General features: G+C 47.4%; 1 protein-coding gene across 3 annotated transcripts in view; it reads left to right on the forward strand.

Moving 5' to 3' along the window:
- The window catches only part of ZFAT (zinc finger and AT-hook domain containing), a 223,785-nt gene that overhangs the window by 14,646 nt on the left and 185,537 nt on the right, over positions 1 to 23,602 (forward strand). For all 3 annotated transcript variants that reach the window (XR_014513739.1, XM_083450413.1, XM_083450414.1), the window contains exons 3-7: positions 1,821 to 2,087; positions 6,298 to 6,471; positions 9,760 to 9,916; positions 11,497 to 12,941; positions 17,569 to 17,801. Coding sequence is in view for 2 of the 3 variants with exons in the window: in XM_083450413.1 (XP_083306539.1) it covers positions 1,821 to 2,087; positions 6,298 to 6,471; positions 9,760 to 9,916; positions 11,497 to 12,941; positions 17,569 to 17,801 (2,276 nt within the window). In the remaining variant the exon portion in view is untranslated. The remainder of the gene's footprint in view (positions 1 to 1,820; positions 2,088 to 6,297; positions 6,472 to 9,759; positions 9,917 to 11,496; positions 12,942 to 17,568; positions 17,802 to 23,602) is intronic.

Genomic DNA, 23,602 nt, shown 5'->3' on the forward strand with positions numbered 1-23,602 from the left:
GAGGCCCTGGGGTCCAATGTGGCCCTCCAGACCTTTCTGCTTGGACCTTGGAACTGTCTCCAGGCCGCACAGCCACAATGGTCTTGTTTTGAACCTGTCCCCCCCCCCCCCCCCAAATCTGGCTGGAATGTGCCTGTGAACTGCTAATGCCCCTTGACTGGATGGAGAAGAGAGAGAAGGGGGGTGGGATATGTGTAGAAACAAATACACAGGGAGATTTTTGGCATTGGCCTTGCTGACCACTGGCATGTGACCTTCAAAAGGTGCCCAGAAAGGATTTCAGCTGTCGGGCTGTCAAGGTTTCTGCACCCCTGCCCTAAAAACCTACATCTTCACACCTCAAATGGAAAAGGAGGGGACAGAGTTAAATGGGCTGAACAAAAGCAGTAAACTCTGGGGGAAAATATTTCCCCCAATAACCCCACCATGGACAATCAAGGCAAGGCCTCCATTTGGAGACTTTCTTCCCACTATGAAACCCTAGAAATAACTGCTTAGAGAAATCCAGACCCAAAAACAAATGCTTAGTTTTTAACGTGCACAGCTTTAGAATCGGAAGTTCCAGAGAGCTCCTTGTCTTAATATTTTTCTCTCAAGGGCTGTCACGTGGAAGAGGGAACAAGCTTGATTTCTCCTGTTCTGGAGAGTAGGACTCGAGCTGTTGGCTTCCAGTTATAAGAAATGAGGTTCTGAATAAGCATCAGGATGAACTTTCTGACATTAAGAGATGTTCAACAGTGGAACAGACTCCCTCGGAAGGTGGAGGACTCTCCTTCCTTGGAGATTTTTAAGCAGAGGTTGAATGGCCATCTGACATGGATGCTTCAGCTGAGATTCCTGATGACCCTTGGGTCCATTCCAGCTTGAAGATTATATGATTCTATGACTCTAGGGCTCATTGGTGCTCCAGACTTAGCTCCCCTATCTCCTTGCAAAGCTGCACCTCCTGCACATAAATGCAATATCACAAGGAAGAAACATGGTATCTTGGCTGCCGCTAGAAGCAGCAAGTGCTTGGGACACAGGGCAGCCCTTTGGGGTATAATCTTGGGGCTTGGGCTGGCCGACCCCATAATCCAAACACCAAACCTGTAGTACAGGCTTCCTACAGGCCCTTCAGATGTTTTGAGACTACAATTCCCATCATCCCTGACCACTGGTCCTGCTAGCTAGGGATCATGGGAGTTGTAGGCCAAAAGAAATCTGGAAGGCTGAGTTTGAGGAAGCCTGAAATGTTAAGTCTTAGGATACTTGAATGCAGGAACAGCCTTGAGGTTAGGCACTCTTTCCGAGCACAATTCAAAGTGTTGGTGCTGACCTTTAAAGCCCTAAACGGCCTCGATCCTGTATATCTGAAGGAGCGTCTCCACCTCCATCATTCTGCCCGGACACTGAGGTCCAGCGCCGAGGGTCTTCTGGCGGTTCCCTCCCTGCGAGAAGCCAAGTTACAGGGAGCCAGGCAGAGGGCCTTCTCGGTAGTGGCGCCCGCCCTGTGGAACGCCCTCCCACCAGATGTCAAAGAGAAAAATAACTACCAAACTTTTAGAAGACATCTAAAGGCAGCCCTGTTTAGGGAAGCTTTTAATGTTTAATAGGTTATTGTATTTTAGTGTTTTGTTGGAAGCTGCTCAGAGTGGCTGGGGGGACCCAGCCAGATGGGCGGGGTATAAATAAGTTGTTGTTGTTGTTGTTGTTGTTGTTATTACTACTACTACTCTTGGAATGAACTCACCCATTACCAGTTGAAAGAACAGCGTAGGTGCTCATTAAGAGCCACATACAGCCGTTTGACGACTTCTTCTTAACATTCCTCCCAACAGAGCTCCTCGTAGTGAAGAGGAAAAGAGGCAGGCCGAAAGGATCGACAAAGAAATTTTACGCTGATGAAGAACTGGCAGAAAGCAGCAACTGCGCTCCAAGCGAGGCTGCTCCAGTGGGACCCGAGGAAGGAGGGGAGTTGGCGGAAGTTCCGCCAGGCAACCTGGAATGCCGGAAGTGCAACCGGAAATTCTCCAATTCCCGGCAGCTACGGAAGCATATCTGCATTATCGTCAAACCCGAAGATTTGGAGGAGGAAGGTGATGCAGGTAGATGAGCTTTCTCTTGTGTTTTTCTGAAGGCATGTGCTGTGATCCACAGAAGAACAATACGTCTGCACGTGGGGAAAGCAGACATACACAAAGTTGGTGTTTCCATTCGCTAAGTCTACCACTGTGGCTCCTGTTGCCAGCCAGGCAAGGTGCTGTTGAACGTTAAGGATCATTTAGGATTGATTGGGCCTCTGGGCAAATTCAGGAGAACCATGGTCTTACACAGTTTGGCTTGACAACTGTAGAGAGGTATTGGAAGGTTACAGAAAGGAACCGTAACACTCACTGTATTTGATGGATGACTTTGAAGCACTTAGGCAGGGCATACGCCTTGGTTCAAAGCAGAGTTAGAAGCTCAGATATAGAAGCTAGGTGCCAAATTGCTCCTTAAACCAGGGTTACAGTCGCCATTTGGGGGCCAGACAGCTCAAAAGTTGTATTCTTCAAATTTTTGGTTCCTGAAATTCATTCGGATTGTGCAGATAAGAATATAACTGATAGAATTCTACAGGATGGGATATTAATGTGTGAAAACTGTCAAGATCCGAGGATCCTCGGGCATGCGCCTCCAGGCCGGGCACCATCTTGGCACCCAGGCATCTTCATTTTGTTGCAAGAGGCCGATAGCCATGTGCAAAATGCACCTGGTGAATTTTGGTTCAAAGTAGGTAAGGTAAAGGTAAAGGGACCCCTGACCATTAGGTCCAGTCGCGACCGACTCTGGGGTTGCAGCGCTCATCTCGCTTTATTGGCCAAGGGAGCCAGCGTTTGTCCGCAGACAGCTTCCGGGTCATGTGGTCAGCATGACTAAGCCACTTCTGGCAAACCAGAGCAGCACACGGAAACGCTGTTTACCTTTCCACTGGAGCGGTACCTATTTATCTACTTGCACTTTGGCGTCCTTTCGAACTGCTAGGTGGGCAGGAGCAGGGACCAAGCAATGGGCGCTCACCCCGTTGTGGGGTTTCGAACCGCCGACCTTATGATCGGCAAGTCCTAGGCTCTGTGGTTTAACCCACAGCGCCACCCGTGTCCCTCAAAGTAAGTACGTCACACCATTTATATAGGCAACTTCTTGCATTTGTGGGCTGTTTTCATTTTTAGTTAAGCACCCACGTTGACTTTGTACTTGCAAGATAATTTTGAGTATATATGGAAATTTCCCACTAAAGTTGGTTGCCTATGTTGCTTTCCCCAGAGATTAATTTATAGGTAGCATTGGGTAGTATCTGGTGCTATGGGATCTAAATAAAGCTGGCAGGTCTTGAAAGAAGCTTTGGGGGGGGGGGGTAACGTTCTTTGTTTTCTGCTTTGTTTTATTGCTTAAGGAAGCCGTCTGGTCACCTCATTTGTGACATGTACTATTATACTATTCTAGCATAATTGGGATTAGTAAATGCTTTTAAATGTGATCTTTATGTACATTACTGAAACTCTGTCCTTGACCCCACAAGCTCATTAAAACCATAAAATGTGAACTTGATAACAGTTTCTTACATAGACTACTCATGGTTTTTCCAGCTGAAATTGGTTTCTGCTTTTATAGAAGAAAACAACTTTTCTGTCTGCAGGTGATGAGAAAAATAAACCAGTCCATGTCATGCAGGAAATTAATTCTTGCCACTGCCCAATGCCTGCTTTTTGATACTGACATAAAATACAGCCTAGCTTGGGATAGCCAATGGGTTGGCCTCCAGATGTTGGACTACAACCCCCATCATCTCTGACTGCTGGCCATGCTGACTGATGGGAGTTGTAGTCCATCAACATCTGGAGGCCAACCCATTGGCTATCCATGCACTGGATCTTTTGGACAATGCCCAAGGGGCATTTCCCAAGCTGTGAGATGTTGGTTTGATTGTATAATGTTGTTAACATTCTGCCTACCAACCTTTTTAAGGCTTCAGATGCGTCTAAGCCTTTGGTGAGACAGTATCTTCCCAAACTCGGCTAGAAAGGCCCACTGGGAACTGTCAAGAGCTTTGGCTTTCCATGCCTCACTCCACCCCAATCTGACCCAGAAGAGACTCTCGTTTTCATTGCCAGTTTCCCTGAGAGGGCTTCAGATTCCAACAGAACAGGGTACTCTCCAGCTCAGGAGGCGAAAGAGAACTCCCTTGTAGATGCCTATTTAAGGCAACCCATATTATCTGGTTCCAGGACCTGAAAAAATGGTTGGTTGTCTGACCAGGGTGAAGCTTAAAACCAACAGCGGTGTCCTGGGTGCCCAGTTTATTATGCCCACTTGGCCAGGAATTATCGTATTTTTTGCTCTATAAGACTCACTTTTTCCCTCCTAAAAAGTAAGGGGAAATGTGTTTGCGTCTTTTGGAGCAAATGCAGGCTGTGCAGCTATCCCAGATGCCAGAACAGCAAGAGGGATCACTGTGCAGTGATCCCTCTTGTTGTTCTGGCTTCTGAGATTCAGAATTTCCCCCCCTTGTTTTCCTCCTCCAAAAACTAGGTGCGTCTTATGGTCTGGAGCGTCTTATAGAGCGAAAAATACGGTAGATCAAATGGCCCACGTAACACCAAGCCACTTCGGTCATCATTGCACACCTGGTTCAAACGTTACAGAAATAATTGTTCCCTCTCCATTTATATATATATATATTGCGAAAATGGCAACTGTCCTGCAGGGGAGTGGTAGTAAAGATTTTAAACAAAACGAAACCCCAAATGCTCCAATGAAGAGCAAGTTCAAAGTGTGCCAATTAAAGGACCAAAACATGTACTGCAGATTCACCAGGGAGCCCCCTCCAATTACGAATTCACGACACACGGAGGAGGAACCAATTAGGGACGCTGAACAGAAAATATTGATGGCTTCAACAGTCTAGCTCGAAATGCTGTTGAACATACTGATTCATATGTCAACATCAACAGTAGAGACGTGAACATCCCGTAAATGGGAGTCTAAATTCAGATGCAGCATAGCATTAAATTACTTGTGCATGCCACACTGGGATTTAAATCGCATAGATCTGGATACAGGAGGTCAGTTTATTAGTTTGCCAAATCAAAGTGCCAGCTGTTCAAACTGATTGCTTAATGTTCCTTAGGAATGCAGAACCAGAGTAAAGACTATTCATCTCAATCAGGCTGTTGCGAGGGGGAAAAAATTCTCAAAAAAAACCCCACATTTGTTTTAGTCATTCTAAGTCGAATGGGCTTGCCGTTCATCCACAAACAGCTTGTAAATATAGATGGAAAGCAGAGGAGGAGAAAGCAAAAAGTCCAGATTGTGAGGAACTGGGCAATGCACCTACTAACAGGGCTTTTGTGGGGCTCCTTCCCCTGCAGCTGTCATCTGGTAGGGTTGCTCAAGAACTTTGGCCAAAAACGTCTTTTTTATTGTTGTTGTTTTGTTGTTTAGTCGTATCTGACTCTTCGTGACCCCATGGACCAGAGCACGCCAGGCACTCCTGTCTTCCACTGCCTCCCGCAGACTCATGTTTGTAGCTTTGAGAACACTATCCAACCATCTCGTCCTCTGTCATCCCCTTCTCCTTGTGTCTTCCATCTTTCCCAACATCAGGGTCTTTTCCAGGGAGTCTTCTCTTCTCCTGAGGTGGCCAAAGTCTTGGAGCCTCAGCTTCAGGATCTGTCCTTCCAGTGAGCACTCAGGGATGATTTCCTTCAGAATGGATAGGTTTGATCTTCTTGTAGTCCATGGGACTCTCAAGAGTCTCCTCCAGCACCATAATTCAAAAGCATCAATTCTTCGTCATTTTTATTATGGCAACCCTATCATCTGGCCATCATATACTGTACCCAGTACCCTGGTCTCTGCTCACGGTATCGTTCACACTGTCCAACGGTAGTGAAGTTCTACTTCCTCCGCATAGTGTTACGTGTGTTAACCCCATTTCAAATGCCATTTCCCACCTTTGCAAGTAACTTCACTGTGCCCGTTCAGTTCTTGCACTGTAGGCCCCCCACTCTCCTGGATCTCAGGCTTCGAATGCAAAGCTTTCTGAGGTCGCAAAATTGTTCCCCTCCTGCTTCCTGATTTTGGCATTTTAGATCTCCCCTTACCCCCATGTCAAAGTGCACGAGGGACAGTAGCAAACATTTTGCAGGCTGGTTCCTTTTACAAGAACAGAGTGGAGCACCCAGGGAAGCCGCTGAGGGTGAAACTTTGCCGCGCAAGATGAGAATCCGCATGTTCCTCCTTTTACCTTCTTTTCCGATGTTTGCTCTTTAGGTAATGATTGTGACGTTGACCTTGACAGGAGGGAAGATGAGCGAGAAAGAACACCAAAGAGGCAACGGCTTCAGAGAACCGAGAAGAGCCTTTCAGCGAAGGACGCAGACCAGCTCTCAGGAGCTAAGAATCCTATTATAAGTGTAGTTCTGACAGCCCACGAAGCAATTCCAGGTAACTGTTAACTGTTCCCTCCTAAAAACATTTACTTCAGGAAGCCATTAAAATAAAATGAACAGCTCCAAACATTTGCAATCTGAAGCAGACCTCATCATTCCCTTTATCTCATCATAAAGATTCACCCCCCCCCATGTAGCTCTTAAATTGTAGGCATCTGCATTGCTGCAATTGCAGTTCAGAATCTTGAGAATCTCTAAATTCATTTCATTTTATTTTTCTTGCGGTTATCAAGATTGCAGAGGGGGACAAATATTGAAGACATGGCAGAGTAGGTGATTCACATCATGATTTCAATCAGCAAGGGGGAAAACTGGTTTAAAATTATTGATTTCAATCAAGTTTCCTGTTGATACTTTATATGTTTCCTAAACAGTGGTGCAAATTTGACCATTTCCTTTGGCCCCTTGTCTTAAGGTATTAGGTTACATAAATATTTACAGTTTCTTTCTTTTTTTGCTTAAGGATATGTACTATTATTGCATGCTGCCATTTCTCTAAGGAGCTCCAAAGCTGTGTGAGAGTTTTTCACAATGTGTCTACTTGCAAAAGTGCACACACATTTTTTGTTAACCATGCGTAGCCCCAGAACTCAGCAGTCTGCAAAGATTTTACAAGCTGACATCTCATTTCAATCCTGAATCAAGCACAGTCTTAAACTCTGACCAAAAGTCTTTTGGGAAGTAGAAGGGGGCAGGGAGAAAGGCCAGCACATCACCTGCTCTTTTCTCCTGCAACACAAGACACCATTAGGCTTTTGAGATGTAGATAAACAAGTTCTTCCCTCCCCTTGTTTTGTGCAGCGGTGGATTTCAAGCTGTTGTTCTGATGTTAGATGTTCCAGAACAGTGGAAGCTGGATGTTTTTGCAGCTTTTGTCATGCACAGATCATTGCCTCTCTCTTTCTTTCTCTCTCACCCACATTGATTTCTCCGATGCATCTATAGCAGTGGTTTTCAACCAGTGTGCTGTGGCACCCTGAGGTGCCTTGAATGATGGTCAGGGGTGCTGTGGGCAACACTGACCTCTGTCCCTCTTTCCTTCCCTCCCTTCCTCTGATGCCCTCTTGCACCTCTGCCTCCCAAAGAGATCTGCATTGGCTCCCAGTACATTTCAGAGCACAATTCAAAGTGTTGGTGCTGACCTTTAAAGCCCTAAACGGCCACAGTTCTGTATACCTGAAGGAGCGTCTCCACCCTCATCGTTCAGCCCGGACACTGAGATCCAGCGCCAAGGGCCTTCTGGCGGTTCCCTCATTGCGAGAAGTGAGGTTACAGGGAACCAGACAGAGGGCCTTCTTGGTAGTGGCACTCGCCCTGTGGAACGCCCTCACTTCAGATGTGAAGGAAATAAGCAGCTATCTTATCTTTAAAAGACATCTGAAGGCAGCCCTGTTTAGGGAAGTTTTTAGTATTTAATGCTGTATTGTTTTAACACTTGACTGGGAGCTGCCCAGAGTGCCTGGGGACACTCAGCCAGATGTGCGGGGTATAAATAAATTCTTTTTCTTATTATTATTATTATTATTATTGCACAACTATTGTTCCAGCAGCCCTGGCTACAAGCTCCCCAGGCGGATGGTGTCTCCAGGGCTGTCCAGAGGGTGCTTCCCAGGCCCCTGTGGGGCAGTGTGAGGAGGCACCTCTCTTTGAGGCAGGGGGACGGAAAGCTCAGAGAACAGGGGCGGCAGCAGCGGCTGCCCAGAAAACTCCCAAGCAGAGGGGAGAAGAGAGGAACCCTGCACAAGGGAGGGTGTTTAAATGGGGTGAGGGGCTGCTGACTCTGCAGGCAAGGGGTGACATAACTGGGCTCCTGAGCCCCACAGGGGGGTTGCAGAAAGAAAGTAGTTGGTCAAGGGAGCTGGGGACCCAAAAAAGGTTGAAAACTTCTGATCTATGGAGATGTTTAGGGCACTGTAACTTTTTTCTTTCCGCAAACCCATAAAGACATTACTTAAATAATGCAGAATTTCCCCAGAGAGTTTCACCAGACAGAAAAAGAGAGATTTATTTCATAAGGTTTGCAGCTGGCATATATAAGATAAACTCATGCATTTCCCCTGCCCGCTTTGACTACAGTAGATCATCTGAAATGCAGGTTCACATTATTTAAGCTGCAGGGATTTTGTTATGCCTTAACACTCGGTGTCAACCTTTCATCCTAGCTGAATACACTTCACAATTGCCCCTTTCTTCTTCAGATGTTCTGTAATAAAATCCTGATAGAAGATGCCATGTAAGCTTTCGATCCTCCTGGAAGAACAGTGGGAGGAAAGACAGAGCATTAGTAGTCTCTCTTTTCTGGGGTATTGAGAAGGGTGTCCTGAAATGCTTGCATAACTTTTATATTAGCTGCTCAATCCGCTCGTTTTTCAGTGACACTCAGTATCAGGTTGAGAGGCATTCTTCGCCTTTTTGGCATGAGACTTGGGCCAAATTCTTTTCATCAGATCTGACTGATTGCAATTTTCTAGTCGGAAGAGGTCAGACGCACAAACAGAGCAATCCAGTATTCCTATTATGCTGGACCAGGGATAGTTTGCTGCTACTCCAGCAGAGTGGCTGCAACGTCCAACGTGTGCTCAGTCATGGAGCGAAGCAGAAAAAAACTCACAGGTAGAAAGCATGAAAAACAGTGTAAAAATTACTGATGGATCCACAGCACCCCTGGAAATACTGTACAACTATTATGCGCCAAGCTGGGACCGTACTGGTCACGATGCCCAAATGCTGCATTTATACAGAGGGAGCCATAAAACCCACGCTGCAGACATCACAAGAGTAGGGAAATGCAGAGTTAGGGACTCTGCTCTTATCTGAGGCTAAACCTTGGCAGGAGGAAGAAAGGAATAGAGAAGCATTTTGCTTTTCCCAGCTGCTGCAGCAGTTTTAAGGACAAATATGAGCACAATAATTCCTTGCTAATATTTTCCTGCTTTTGAACATAGACCAGGTGATTATACATCATATTCAACAGGCAGTATTTCTGTTTGGTGTATGTTCTTAGTATTTACCCTAGTCTTCCCTAACCCAGTGCCCTCTGGGTGTTGCTGGACTACAACTCCCATCAACCCTGACCTTCAGTCATACTGACTGGGGCGGTTAGGAATTGAGGCCCAAATATCTGGAGTTGTGACCCAGAACATCTGGAGGGCACTAAACTGGGGAAGCCTGCCTTATTGTATTGTGAATGCGCACACGCGAGCGGACGCGCACACACTTACAATATCAGTGTGCAGGTGATCTTTTTTTTAAACTGAATTGTGTGTGTTTATTTTGCTTGTAGGAGCTACAATAATAGTTCCAGTCGAGGCTGCCGCTGCTCCTGAAACAGAACAGCCAGCAAACCCAGAGACAGCACCTCCAGACTCCTCTCAGCGAAGGGGCTACCAGGAATATGCCATTCAGCAAACCCCTTACGAGCAACCGATGAAATCAAGCAGGTAACTTCCATTTTCAAAACAAGTTCTGTTTCACTCCTTGCAGAAACACTGCATAATCTTAAAGCGACCGAAGGGAACCAACCAGCTGAAGCCAGGCTTCCAGAAAGATGATCCTGGAGGGTGTAGAAATTTAATTAACACATAAATATTGTCGATTTCATTACACAGTGTAAGTATGCTTTTTAAGTAAATGCATCCAGTGGAATTTGCTGCTTGCCTCGTATTGGTCACGGGGTCCACGAGGCATAGTTTTTCAGGTGATTAGCATGACTTAAGATTGTATGAGGACAGTATCTGGTGATGTAGCCCAACAGGTAGGGAACAAGGAAGAAATGGGAGGGAGGGAGCATGAGGCCAGAGGGGGAGTACAGGGCGCAAGTCGGTTGCAGGGTGCTTGGGCCAGATCCACCTGACCCAGGAAGGTTCATACGGGACTTCTGGCCAATCAGAATGGGGAGCCAATCAAGGGGGCAAAACCATCCCCAAGCGCAGCCCCTTCCTCAGGTTTCTGTGTTGTCTATGTCAGTTATGAGAACCTAGATCCATCTGGTAGACCAGATCCCTATCTTCCCTACACCCACAGACCCAAGTCTGCCAGTTGGGCTGGGCCACCAACCTGTCAATCACCTGATGTCATGATGACATCACACGAACTATTTTTGCCCACACACTTTGAAATCGACCTGTGCAGGCAAAGGGACAGCGCTGTGCAGGTCCTGACAGCCAGATGCTGGTTCTGTGCATGAGACTTTGCAGGTGCCACTGATCGGCAGACCTCTTGTCATTCCAGCTGTGTCTTTACCTGCCTCACACTTGACAAGACAGGTGGGCATGGCTTGGTCAGAACAGCCTCATTGGCCAAATGGGGAGACCTGGCGAGTCAAATTAGAGCTGGATGTTCCCCACTTCTGGTCTATGAGTATCTCTTCCATGTCAGGACCTTCTAAATCCCCATATTCTAAGATAGAATTACGATAAAGTGCTTGATATTTATTGTATTTTTGCTCTTTCCCCCCTTTTTTCTCTTCTTTCTGGTATTTTTTCTTCTTTAGATTAGTTTGGTTTTTCTTGCATTTCATGCTGAAAACATTAAATAAAAATTGATGAATAAAAAATATAATAAATTCCCACAATCTAATCTGGCAGAGAGATTTCATGAGAAACGTGCCCCCTTCCTCTCCACTGGTGACATGGGGCTGTCCAGAACTGAGCATGCAATTTTAAGATACAGATTCTAGGGTTGTCAAGAGTTTGTTTAATACCCCCAAGTTAGAAAAGAATTAAACGTTGAGCTCAACCTGAAAGTGGCTGTTGGCTAGCTAGTTACTGAACAGCAGCAAAAGACATTTCTACCAACTTATTCCTTGGATTTGGGAAAGTACCAGGGTGGGGGAATCAAGTAAAACTGGGAGAAAAGTTGTCTCCTCCCCTTTCTGACCAACAGGAAGCATAGAAGGGCAGAGATAGGAGAAACAGTCATCCACTCAGCCCCAACCAACCTGGTCTTGAAAGTTGGCCGACGTTTGCATGCCTGCCTTAGTGGCGTAAGCGATTTGTGTCTCAATCCCGTTTCCCTTTAGGTTGGGCGCAACCCAGCTGAAGATCTTCACCTGCGAGTACTGCAACAAGGTGTTCAAGTTCAAGCACTCCCTCCAGGCCCACCTGAGGATCCACACCAACGAGAAGCCTTACAAGTGCTCGTTCTGCAGCTACGCCAGCGCCATCAAGGCCAACCTGAACGTCCACCTGCGGAAGCACACGGGGGAGAAGTTCGGCTGCGACTACTGCCCCTTCACCTGCCTGAGCAAAGGCCACCTCAAGGTGCACGTGGAAAGAGTCCACAAGAAGATCAAGCAGCACTGCCGCTTCTGCAAGAAGAAGTACTCGGACGTCAAGAACCTGATCAAGCATATCAAGGAAGCGCACGACTTGCAAGACAAGAAAGTGAAGGACGTCTTTGACGAGCTCCGGCTGATGACCCGCGAAGGGAAGAGGCAGCTGCTGTACGACTGCCACATCTGCGAGCGCAAGTTCAAGAACGAGCTGGACCGCGACAGGCACATGGTGGTCCACGGGGACGAGAGGCCCTTCGCCTGCGAGCTGTGCGGCCACGGAGCCACCAAGTACCAAGCGCTCGAGCTTCACGTCCGAAAGCACCCGTTTGTCTACGTCTGCAGCGAGTGTTCAAAGAAGTTCGTCAGCTCCATCAGGCTCCGCTCGCACATCAAGGAAGCGCATCGGGACTTGCAGGAGGCTTCCGTTTTTAACAGCTCCATCAACCGGAGCTTTTGCCTCCTGGAACCAGGAGGGGACATTCAGCAAGAAGCCCTTGGGGAGGAGTTGTCGCAGACCGCAGCTGAGCTCTCGCTTTTAAACTCGAAGGAGCCGTGTATACCGAAGAAGTCGGGCGAGTCAAATGCGGCGGAGGGAAGCCAGGATGAGGACCCCGGTGGCAGTTTGGAAACTTTCCCTGCTCCTCCTGTAGAACCTGATAGCTCTCCAGTTGCAAGCGGAACAGATTCACAGTGCCAGCCTGCGGCAGAATTAGCCTCGCCAGATGCGTGCCCAATTAGCGCTTCGGATGACCTTCTACAGAAAAGTGCTCCTTTGGCTTTGGATGAAGCGGAGACCCTCCCTGGAAAGGACTTGTCTCCTGACCGTTCATTAAATTCGAAAGGCGAAGTAATGCAGATTTCTGGAGATGGGAGCCCCAGTATAAACCAGAACGAGCAAGTTCTGCAGTGTGCTCCTGTCCCTGAAGAAGAGGGCCAAACCCTCTGTCTAGGCGCTCAGGAAGCTGACAAGTCAGCTGCTGAAAAGGCAGACTCCCCCACGCCAATGTCCCATCCGGAATCCAACACCGCCATCAGCGAGAATTCAGATTCTTGCACATTGCCTTCAGAGAATCGGACCGGAGCTGCGGCCTTTATGCAGATTTTGGATAGTTTGCAGAAGCGGCAGATGAATACCGCCTTGTGTGAAAAGATCAGGAAAGTCTACGGAGACTGGGAATGTGAATACTGTGGTGAGGAGTATGTAGAGTCTGGGGGGTGGGGGGGGAAATATACCAAGGGAATCCAGGCTTATGTACTTCCTGGCTTACGTAGTTTTGTGGAAAGCTTTGTAGGGTTGTTGTTTTTTTCACTTCCTGCTGAGAAAAACAAAACAAAAACCAAGTTCGCTTCTGTGTTAATAGATCAATAGTTGTGTGCACTCTGGAGGTGAAATGGGGCAGACTGTTCTCTTCCAGCAAGAGGGGCTATGTGCCAGGTGTAATAGCGGGGAAAGAGGCAGGCAGCAGAACTAGTGAGAACAGTGAAGCTAAAAAGAGGTTTGACAAGCTAGAAAAGAGGAGCTGGAACAGGTCAGAGCAGGAAGGATAAGGCAGGGCTATAAACTGCACACCTGAAAGGAGATTGCAGCACGGACAATCATTTTACAGAAAGAGATATATGCAGTGGAATGGGCAAGAACCGGTCATGGTGGAAAGGGGCAGAGCAAGATTAAGATCCAGAAAAACTATCTGAGTTTGGGGGGATTCACTGAGCACAACAGAGGAGCAGTGGATCTCAGGACCTCTCGTATTTATTTGCCCTATGCCAGTTTAGTGGCCTTTCCAACTTATGTCTTGACTAGCAGTAACTTATCAGGCAAAGAACTTCCGTCGCCCTGATACCTGTGCATTTTGATTTGACACCTTGGGTGTGTTCTTGTGGCGAACAGTTTAGGAAGCTGCTTAGGAAGTTGAGCCCTCAGCGAGTCTTATTGTGTACAGTGGTACCTCGGGTTACAGACGCTTCAGGTTACAGACTCCGCTAACCCAGAAATAGTACCTCGGGTTAAGAACTTTGCTTCAGGATGAGAACAGAAATCGTGCAGCAGCGACGCAGCAGCAGCAGGAGGCCCCATTAGCTAAAGTGGTGCTTCAGGTTAAGAACAGTTTCAGGTTAAGAACGGACCTCCAGAACGAATTAAGTTCTTAACCCGAGGTACCACTGTATTAAATTTATATACAGCTCTTCATCTGAAGATCTCAGGACAGTCCGCAGCAGGAAAACAACCAAATAGAACCACAAAGTACACAATGAAAATAAGAACATAAGCAAGTAGCCACATAATCCCCTTCCCGCAATCTTGTGGGGTCAGGTTCATGGTCCTGGACCATAGTAAGCCTCAAGAGTGTGTTACGCTCAGATCCTCCGTGTAGGATTCCCATGGACATCTGGTAAGGTTCTGTGAGAACAAAGTGCTGGACTAGATGAGTCTTTGACCAGACCTTACTATGCTGAGACTTCACACATTCTCAGCACGTGCTCTTCCACTAAGCTGGATCAGCTTTATTATCCCTCCCACCCTGTCCTTCCTGTCATTGTTTGCCTGTTCGTACATATCTACCTAAAGGTAGATTAGGTCCAGTTGTGGCCGACTCTGGGGTTGCAGCGCTCATCTTGCTTTATTGGCTAAGGAAGCTGGTGTACAGCTTCCGGATCATGTGGCCAGCATGACTAAGCTGCTTCTGGCGAACCAGAGCAGCAGCAGAAGAAGAAGAGTTTGGATTTGATATCCCGCCTTTCACTCTCTTTAAGGAGTCTCAAAGCGGCTAACATTCTCCTTTCCCTTCCTCCCCCAAAACAAACACTCTATGAGGTGACTGGGGCTGAGAGACTTCAAAGAAGTGTGACTGGCCCAAGGTCACCCAGCAGCTGCATGTGGAGGAGCGGAGACATGAATCCGGTTCCCCAGATTATGAGTCTACCGCTCTTAACCACTACACCACACTGGCTCTCCCTCCCACCAGAGCAGTACCTATTTATCTACTTGCACTTTGACGTGCTTTCGAAGTGCTAGGTTGGCAGGAGCAGAGACTGAGCAACGGGAACTCACCCCATCGTGGGGATTTGAACCACCTTCTGATCAGCAAATCCTTCTCTGTGGTTTAACCCACAGCGCCACCCACGTCCCACATATCTACATACTCCATCTTATCTAGCAGAGGGCCTCTTCCACCCCCTTTCCCAATTCCTGCAGCTGCAGTTTGCCCTCAACTCTAACACATCTTGTGACGAGCCCACTGTGCAGCTTTTGCACACTCGCTCTTGCCTTCGTTCCTGAGGCAGCCCGACTCTGTTTCAACGTCCCCTCCCACAGCCGCTGCAGCAAATTTCAGACTCCTCTTGTGCGCTTCCCTAGGCAGTACTCTAGGGTCGCCAGTTCTGCTAATAAAGTCTTCTGATTCAAATGCTTTCTGAAAATTGCGTTTCATAGGGGCCGCATCCATTAAGAGCAATTCAATTAGTGAAATACCTTTCGGAAGGATTTTTCATCAGGGATGCAATTGGCAAAGGATCACACGTTAACTGTGCCCCGTTGAGGTTGCTCTCTTTTAGGAAATAACAATTAAATGTGTGTCACGGGCAGCGTTCTGCCTACATTAACTGGATCAAAGGGAATTTTAGCATTTTTATTAAAAGGTGAAATCATGGGCATGAAAGAGTATTGTTTACGCAGGTGCAATGCAGGAAGTCCAGCTGTATCAATCACTTTCCCTCCGCTTGTGTTAGATTCAGGCCCCTACCAAGTCAAGGAGATGGAGGCTAGATCCTGGAAGCAAGGGGAGGAAAGAGGAAATGCATTGAAAAAGCTTCCCTACTCCTTTATTATCTTTATTATAGGATTCAGGTCTTATCACATGCCCTGCTTTGGCCTGTTGCTATTCAAATGACTTATTTGGTTGTATAAGACATGTGCCTGATGTTACCGGGTCTTTTATTTGGCTAGAGCAGGGGTAGGCAAGGTTTATCTTGCCTGTGCCGGATTGGTCTCACAGAGATCCCTCCATGGGCTAGTTGGTGCATGCGCGTGAGCGTGCGCGCCTGTAATTTTTGGCGTCTGCACATGCGCAGACGTGATTTCCAGTGCCGCAGAAGTGAGTCCCTGTGCTGCACCGGTTTAGCACAGCACACGAGTGGGCAGCGCAGTTCGGCAGCGGCTTGTGGGCCAGCCAAACGACCTCTGCAGGCTGCTTCCAGCCCATGGACCTTACGTTGCTGACCCCTGGGCTAGAGCTTGGTGGCCATGCATAGGCTACATCCCAGCTTGATGTTTCACTCACAATCCCTGGACAAGTGACATTGGCAAGTAGGAAGGGGCTATGCCCATATGTATGAAAAGAGAAATTCTCTACCTGTGGAGTAAACTATAAGAGACACAGCTTAACACAGTGTCTTTATGTGATTTAATACAGATTCTCAAACCTTTATTGGCATGTGTACAAGATTCCAGTAGCGTTCAATACAAAAAACAACAACACTCATCAAAAAAGACACCACGCCCTGCATCTAACACTTAATTTAGTGTTGTACAGCATTCACAAATTCTTATTGCATGCTGCAAAAACCTGGCTACTATCTCTAGCCCATCCCCATCCTGGGTAAACATAAGGAAGGCTACCTTGTTTTCGTCTGAATTCCAGTCCCTACAAGCAACCAACTGATTAATAAACTTAGGTCGAATTGCCTGATACCAGGGGCAGTACAGTGGTGCCCCGCAAGACGGAAAACCCGCTAGACGAAAGGGTTTTTCGTTTTGGAGGTGCTTCGCAAAACGAATTTGCTATGGGCTTGCTTCGCAAGATGAAAATGTCTTGCGAGTTCCTGCGGGGTTTTTTTCCCCCTCCCCCCCTTTTCCGAAGCCGCTAAGCCGCTTAACAGCTGATCCGCTAAGCTGCTTATCAGTTGATCCGCTAAGCCGCTTATCAGCTGATCTGCTAAGACGCTAATAGCGCTAATCCGCTAAGCCGCTAATGGGCTTGCTTCGCAAGACGAAAAAAACCGCAAGACGAAGAGACTCGCGGAACGGATTCTTTTCGTCTTGCGAGGCACCACTGTACAAAAGGACATGCCTGGCTGATAATCGAATACAGAGCCCTTCCGGATCAGGCCAAAGGCCCATCTAGTCCAGCATCCTCTTCTCACAGTGGTCAACGAGATGCCTCTGTAAATCCTTCAAACAGGACCTGAGCACAAGAACTTGCAGTTGCCAGCAGCTGGTACTCAGAAGCATATTGCCTCCAACAGTGGAGCTAGAACATAGCCATCTTGGCTAGCTGCCATCAAAAGACTTATCACCCATGAATTTTGTCCAGTGCTCTTTTAAAGCCATCACAAGTTGACGGCCATCAGTTTAGCAACAGAAAGTTGCACTACGTCTGGGTTCTGGTTTCATCGTGGGCTCAAGTTCCTAACTAGCTTCTAAGTCGTTTATCATAAGCATAAACTACTATTTTACTTGATCCGAGCTAAGTATAGGCAGAAATGATGGTGCATACCTTTTCCCGTGACATGGGCACACTTCTTCAGCCATTAGATTCACGAATTAACTTCATGGCGCACCCTGTTTCAAAGCCTCAGGATTTTGCAGCCATTCGCATTTGAACCATCGGCCTCATCACAAAACACAGAAGCCTGTCCCAATTATGATTCCCGCCCCTCTCTGTTCTAAAAACCATCACTGCTACTCGAGATGGAGTCGGGATTTGAGCCTCTGCTTCTCCTAACTTCATCTAGCGTTTTGTTCATTACGCAAGGCTTGAATGGAACACTCTTGAATGCATCTAATTTACTCTCTTTCATGCTTTGAATTGTTCTTCCCAGGCAAGTTGTTTTGGTACCAGGTGCATTACGACATGCACGTCCGCACTCACACGCGAGAGCACCTCTACTACTGCTCTCAGTGCAGCTACTCATCCATCACCAAAAACTGCCTTAAACGACACGTCATCCAGAAGCACAGTAACATTTTGCTGAAATGTCCCACAGAAGACTGTGATTATTCCACCCCAGATAAATACAAACTCCAGGCCCATCTGAAAGTGCACACGGAGTTGGTAAGTTTGAATCCTGGGCAGTTTTTGTTTTGTTTTTTTAAAGGGAGAGAGTTTCTGTACAGGGAGAGAGTTTCAATCCATGAAAATGACCCCATTGTTTCCCACTCTATGTTTTTTCTTTTTTCAGAACACAGGTACAATTCTGATGTTTCTCGGCTACCTAGCTCTTTCCTGCTTATTACTGTACTGCCTTGTGTGTGAAACAAAACATGTGTTTCTCTGTGGTTTGCACTGTCCATGCAAAGCCCCATTTTAGGCACGAGAAAGTCTGGATTTTGACAGGCTTGTTGCATGCTAAAGAGGTAAAGAATGTCCTTAGAACGTGGCATTGTATGGGCAGTGTTATGCATGTGCAACCCTTACAATGCCAATTCCCCACCAAGGTATTTATGTACTCTGAGCAATTATGTAAGGGAAACATGTTTGCATTGGCTTGCTTTGCCAAGAAGTACAGTGGTACCTCAGGGACGCGGGTGGCGCTGTTGGTTAAACCACACAGCCTAGGACTTGCCAGTCAGAAGGTCGGCGGTTCGAATCCCCGCGACGGGGTGAACTCCCGTTGCTCGGTCCCTGCTCCTGCCAACCTAGCAGTTCGAAAGCACGAAGTACAAGTAGATAAATAGGTATCGCTCCGGCGGGAAGGTAAACGGCATTTCCGTGCGCTGCTCTGGTTCGCCAGAAGTGGCTTAGTCATGCTGGCCACATGACCCAGAAGCTGTACACCGGCTCCCTCGGCCAATAAAGCGAGATGAGGGCTGCAACCCCAGATTCGTCTGCGACTGAATCTAATGGTCAGGGGTCCCTTTACCTTTATGCAGAGCCTTAGAGACCTTAATATCAGCTAGAAGCACTGTCATGACTGTACGCCATGGCACACTGCCTTTTCGCTTTCAGATCCCTCCCTTTTGAGAGTCAAACTTATATTTTGGAGCTGGGGTGACCCCAGTTTGGGACTTTTTTATTCTGCTTTAACTGCAGGCTTTACGTTTTACGAGCTGAAACTCAAGGCCTTGGAATACAGGAGATTAGAAAGTCAACAGTTAAGCCTCATCAACTAGGGGCCTCATGATTCCACCTTCTGAGCAGCTTTGGGAATTACAATTTCAGAAGAGCAAGGGGAAATTTTCTCAGTATTCATTTTTCTTTGCTTCCAGGCTGTGTTTGTGCATTTTTCTTAAAAGCACGAGTTAAACGTGATACACCTCATGTTTTCAGATCTCTTTTATGCTGACAGGAGGAGGGCTGTGGGCCAATATCTCCAACAGTTAGAATTTCTTATTAGGGGGGAAAAATAGGTGAAGAGCAGAATATTTCACCTCCTACTCTTGACTAACTGCTGTGGTTTCAGAAGCCGCAGGATGGCTTTTCAGAAGGCAGCGAGGGACTCAAAGCCAAAGGAAGGGATCCGTCTATAAATACACACCGTCTCATTAGTATCATTTCACTTGAGCAAGAGGAAAATTTTCCCTTTAAATTTGTTTTTCAGAGAAGACCTGTGGTTGTTTTTAAGGTCATTTTTCTTGACCTCTATTCGCAACATTTGATTTCGCACAAGGTGCTAGGCCCCCCCATGAGCGTTCGTGTGCACCAGAAAGTTACCCACAGCTTGTACGCGATTTAATAATCTAGCACATTGACTGAAAATAGCAGGGAAGATTTCTGCAACTGCCCCGAGGGAGAGGAGGGGGAGAAGACAGCCGCCAAACATCTGTGACTAGGAATGGAGGTTGCTGCCTTTTTTACACCAGGTTTCTCTTCTGCCTACCCTTAGGCCCTGCTGAAAAAGCAACAGTGGTGTTTATGGCAGAGTTTGTCACACATCATTTTGGCCCTGCCAAATCTAGTATCTCGTGACAGCAAGGAGATGTGGTAACAGTCTTCGTCTTTAAGGCCACAGGTTCCCCCACCCTTGTCTTAAATGAGGACACATTTTTATGGCGTGAGTTTTTTTGTGACAAGTGCATTAGATGTAGCTCTTAAAGTAGTAGACCCTTGACTACAAATGCTTATGCTTCCATCAGATTGTTAAAGGACTCCTTTGTCATTGTCACCACATTAGGCTAAGCACAGCTACTCTTCTAGGCAAGTTGTTCCTAGCCATTGTGTCAGCGGGTGCCCACCCCGTAAGGAGGAAGGAAGCATTGCATGTCTCCCTCTCCTCCTCCTACTCCTCCTCCTCTTCCTCTTCCTCTTCTTCAATCACTCGTAGCCTAGTAAGATTGTCTTCCATAAACACGGCTTTAACAGTGAGTCTGTAAGTGACCGTGGAGGCCAATTCTGGATCCACACGTCCTTCCACAGTGGGGACATTGGTTTCCAGGTGGGAGTTGATCATGGTGTGGATTTGCCAAGCGTGCCTTCCTCTTAGCACCTTTCTCCCTTTCGTCCTGAGTTCGAGCGTCTTCAAAGCCCATGACACCTTTGATAAAGGCTGTGGTGAGAGCCAGTGTGATGTAGTGGTTAAGAGCGGTAGTCTCGTAATCTGGTGAACCAGGTTCGCTTCCCCACTCCTCCACGTGCAGCTGCTGGGTGACCTTGAGCTAGTCACACTTCTTTGAAGTCTCTCAGCCCCACTCACCTCACAGAGTGTTTGTTGTGGGGGAGGAAGGGAAAGGAGAATGTTAGCCGCTTTGAGACTCCTGAAGGGGAGTGAAAGGCGGGATATCAAATCCAAACTCTTCTTCTTCTTCTTCTTCTGCTCTCCAACTGGAGCACTCACAGGCCAGTGTTTTCCCAGTTGTTGGTGTTTATACTACATTTTTTAAAGATTTGCCTTGAGAGAGTCTTTAAACCTCTTTTGTTGACCACCAGATTATGCTTTCCATTTTTAAGTTGGAATAGAGTAGTTGCTTTGGAAGACAATAACCAGGCATCCGCACAACAAGACCAGTCCAGTGAAGTTGATCGGGAGGAAGGAAGCATTGCATGTGATCTCCTGCCAACCCACCTGCTTTTGGCTGGCATGAACCATCAAGCTGTGCATCCACTTTCATAAGGAGCGTGTTGCTTTCCCTTGAAACGTATATATTTATAGGCCCTGGTCCAGAGATGCTTTTTAAAGGCACCCTAGGGTTTTTTCCCTTTTGAAGGTAAATCGTTTGTACTCTATCTCTCTGGGTGGGAAATCATAGTCCAGCTGCACACCAAGACCCCAGGCGTCAGGTAACAGAAATTCTCCATGGGGTCACTATCTAACACAGTATAAGGCTCAGAATGGGGGAAATGATACAAGCTTTGATGGACTTGCATATTGTGCCGGGGTTACATTCCAGGGATGGCGAGTGTATGCAAAAATGCGTATAGTCAATCCATCCCCTTGAAACCGCCCCCACTTGAACGATCTTACCTTTCGGAGCCAATGTACTGAACAAGTCTTAACTCCACCCGCCTTACGGGCCTCTGGGAGGCTCTCACAAGATTTTGAAGGACTGCCTAAGTTCCTGCAAGATCTTGCCAGAGCTTGGTAAGCAAGGCAGAGAGATTTCTCAAACTTGGGTCCCCAGCTCTTGTTGGACTACAACTCCCTACATCCCTGACCACTGGTTCTGCTAGCTAGGGATGATGAGAGCTTGATTCCAGTTTGAGAAACAATGCCTTAAAAACTCTTTCCGCTTCTGGGAAAACCTGGTGGCAAAAGAGCTTTCAAGCTCTCCACCTTCTGCATGTTTAATATCAACCGCCTGAAGCTGAAATAGCAAGTTGGACAGGTGTGAATTGCAAGTCCACCGTAATGCGTTTTTTTGATTGACAGAGGGATGAAAAAGACAGCCAAGAGAATCATGTCACAGTGATTCTTGGAGTGTACCATTCAGTCTGCAGGTCGAGGCAAGGAATTAGTGTTTGGCTCATCCACCCTACTGAAAAGCTCTGTGCCCAAAGATGACTGGCATGCCAGGGAAAATGTTCTCCCTGACATGCCAGCTTGGTGTGCTCTAGGTGGTGGCTTTGTTTGTTTTAAATGTGAAAGGGCGTTCAAGCATGATGTTACTCTGCGGTCTGGAGTAGTACAGCTCAGCAATACATGCTCTCTGCCATTCTCCTGATAGCGTGTGTTTAGCTCCAAAGTCACCTTCTGATGGTCCATTCCTTTGCTTTGAAATTGCAATGGGGGGAGGAATGTAGAAAACAGGTGCTTGTGTGGGAAGAGGACCTGAAAGCACTTTTCAGCCTGAAGCTTAAGTGGGCTATGTTTTAAAATCGGTTCTTAATGCGAATGCAAAACCTGCTACAACTGCAGGGCAGATGCAGTTTGTCTTCCAATCCTTTCGTGCATTAACAGAATCCGTGACACACAGAGAAGTTCAAGTGTGCTTGTTTCACAGGGCAGGTGCAAGAGGTTGCGCTGTTTGAGTCACTGCCGCTCCCGTTCATCATTGTCCTCTTCCCGTTCACCCACCTAACTGCTGCCTCTGTTTGCCTTCCATAACCTCCTTGGCTCACCCTAGGAAAGGACAAGGGGGTCTTTCTTCAGAGTGAGGCATTCTGGCCGAGGTGACTGAGACTACAAGAATGGATGGCAGCTAACAGATTGAGGTTGAATCCTGACAAGACAAGTTTTGGGGGGACAGGAGGTGGGCAGGTGTGGAGGACTCCCTGGTCCTGAATGGGGTAACTGTGCCCCTGAAGAACCAGGTGCGCAGCCTGAGAGTCATTTTGGACTTGCAGCTGTCCATGGAGGTGCTGGTCAGTTCTGTGTCCAGGGCAGCTGTCTACCAGCTCCATCTGGTATGCAGGCTGAGACCCTACCTGCTCGCAGACTGTCTCGCCAGAGTGGTGCATGCTCTAGTTATCGCCTGCTTCGACTACTGCAGTGCGCTCTACGAGGGGCTATCTTTGAAGGTGACCCAGAAACTACAACTAATCCAGAATGCAGCAGCTAGATTGGTGACTGGGAGCGGCCACCGAGACCACATAACATCGGTCTTGAAAGACCTGCACTGGCTCCCAGTACGTTTCCGAGCACAATTCAAAGTGTTGGTGCTGACCTTTAAAGCCATAAACGGCCTCGGTCCTGTATACCTGAAGGAGTATCTCCACTCCCATCATTCTGCCTAGACACTGAGGTCCAGTGCTGAGGGCCTTCTGGCGGTTCCCTCACTGCGAGAAGCCAAGTTACAGGGAACCAGGCAGAGGGCCCCCTTCATGGATCACTGCCTTGCCGTGGCGAAGGGGCTTGAAGAACTCAGAGAAGCTATGAACTATGCCGAGCAGGGCACCCTAGATGAACAGGTCATAGTGGAGAGTTTTGACCAAACGTGATCCACCTGGAGCAGGAATCGGCAAGCCACTCCAGTATCCCTGCCAAGAAAACTCCATGGACAAAGACACCAGGTATATAAAAGTTATGACGCTGGAAGATGAGCCCCTCAGGTTGGAAGGCGTCCAACATGCTACTGGGGAAGAGCGGAGGACAAGTACAAGTAGATCCAGAGCTGATGAAACGGCTGGGCCAAAGCCGAAAGGACGCTCAGTTGCGGATATGCATGGAAGCGAAAGGAAAGTCCAATGCTGTAAAGAAAAATATTGCATAGGAACCTGGAATGTAAGAACCATGAACCTGGGTAAGTTGGATGTGGTCAAAAATGAGATGGCAAGAATAAACATTACGAGATGGTTAGACAGTGTTCTCGAAGCTACAAACATGAATCTGACCAAACTGCGGGTGGCAGTGGAAGACAGAAGTGCCTGGCATGCTCTGGTCCATGGGGTCACGAAGAGTCGGACACGACTGAACGACTAAACAACAACAACAACAGGCAGAGGGCCTTCTTGGTCGCGGTGCCCACCCTGTGGAACGCCCT

Source organism: Podarcis tiliguerta (genome assembly GCF_965153285.1).
Source record: "Podarcis tiliguerta genome assembly, chromosome: 7".
NCBI classification, from domain to species: domain Eukaryota; kingdom Metazoa; phylum Chordata; class Lepidosauria; order Squamata; family Lacertidae; genus Podarcis; species Podarcis tiliguerta.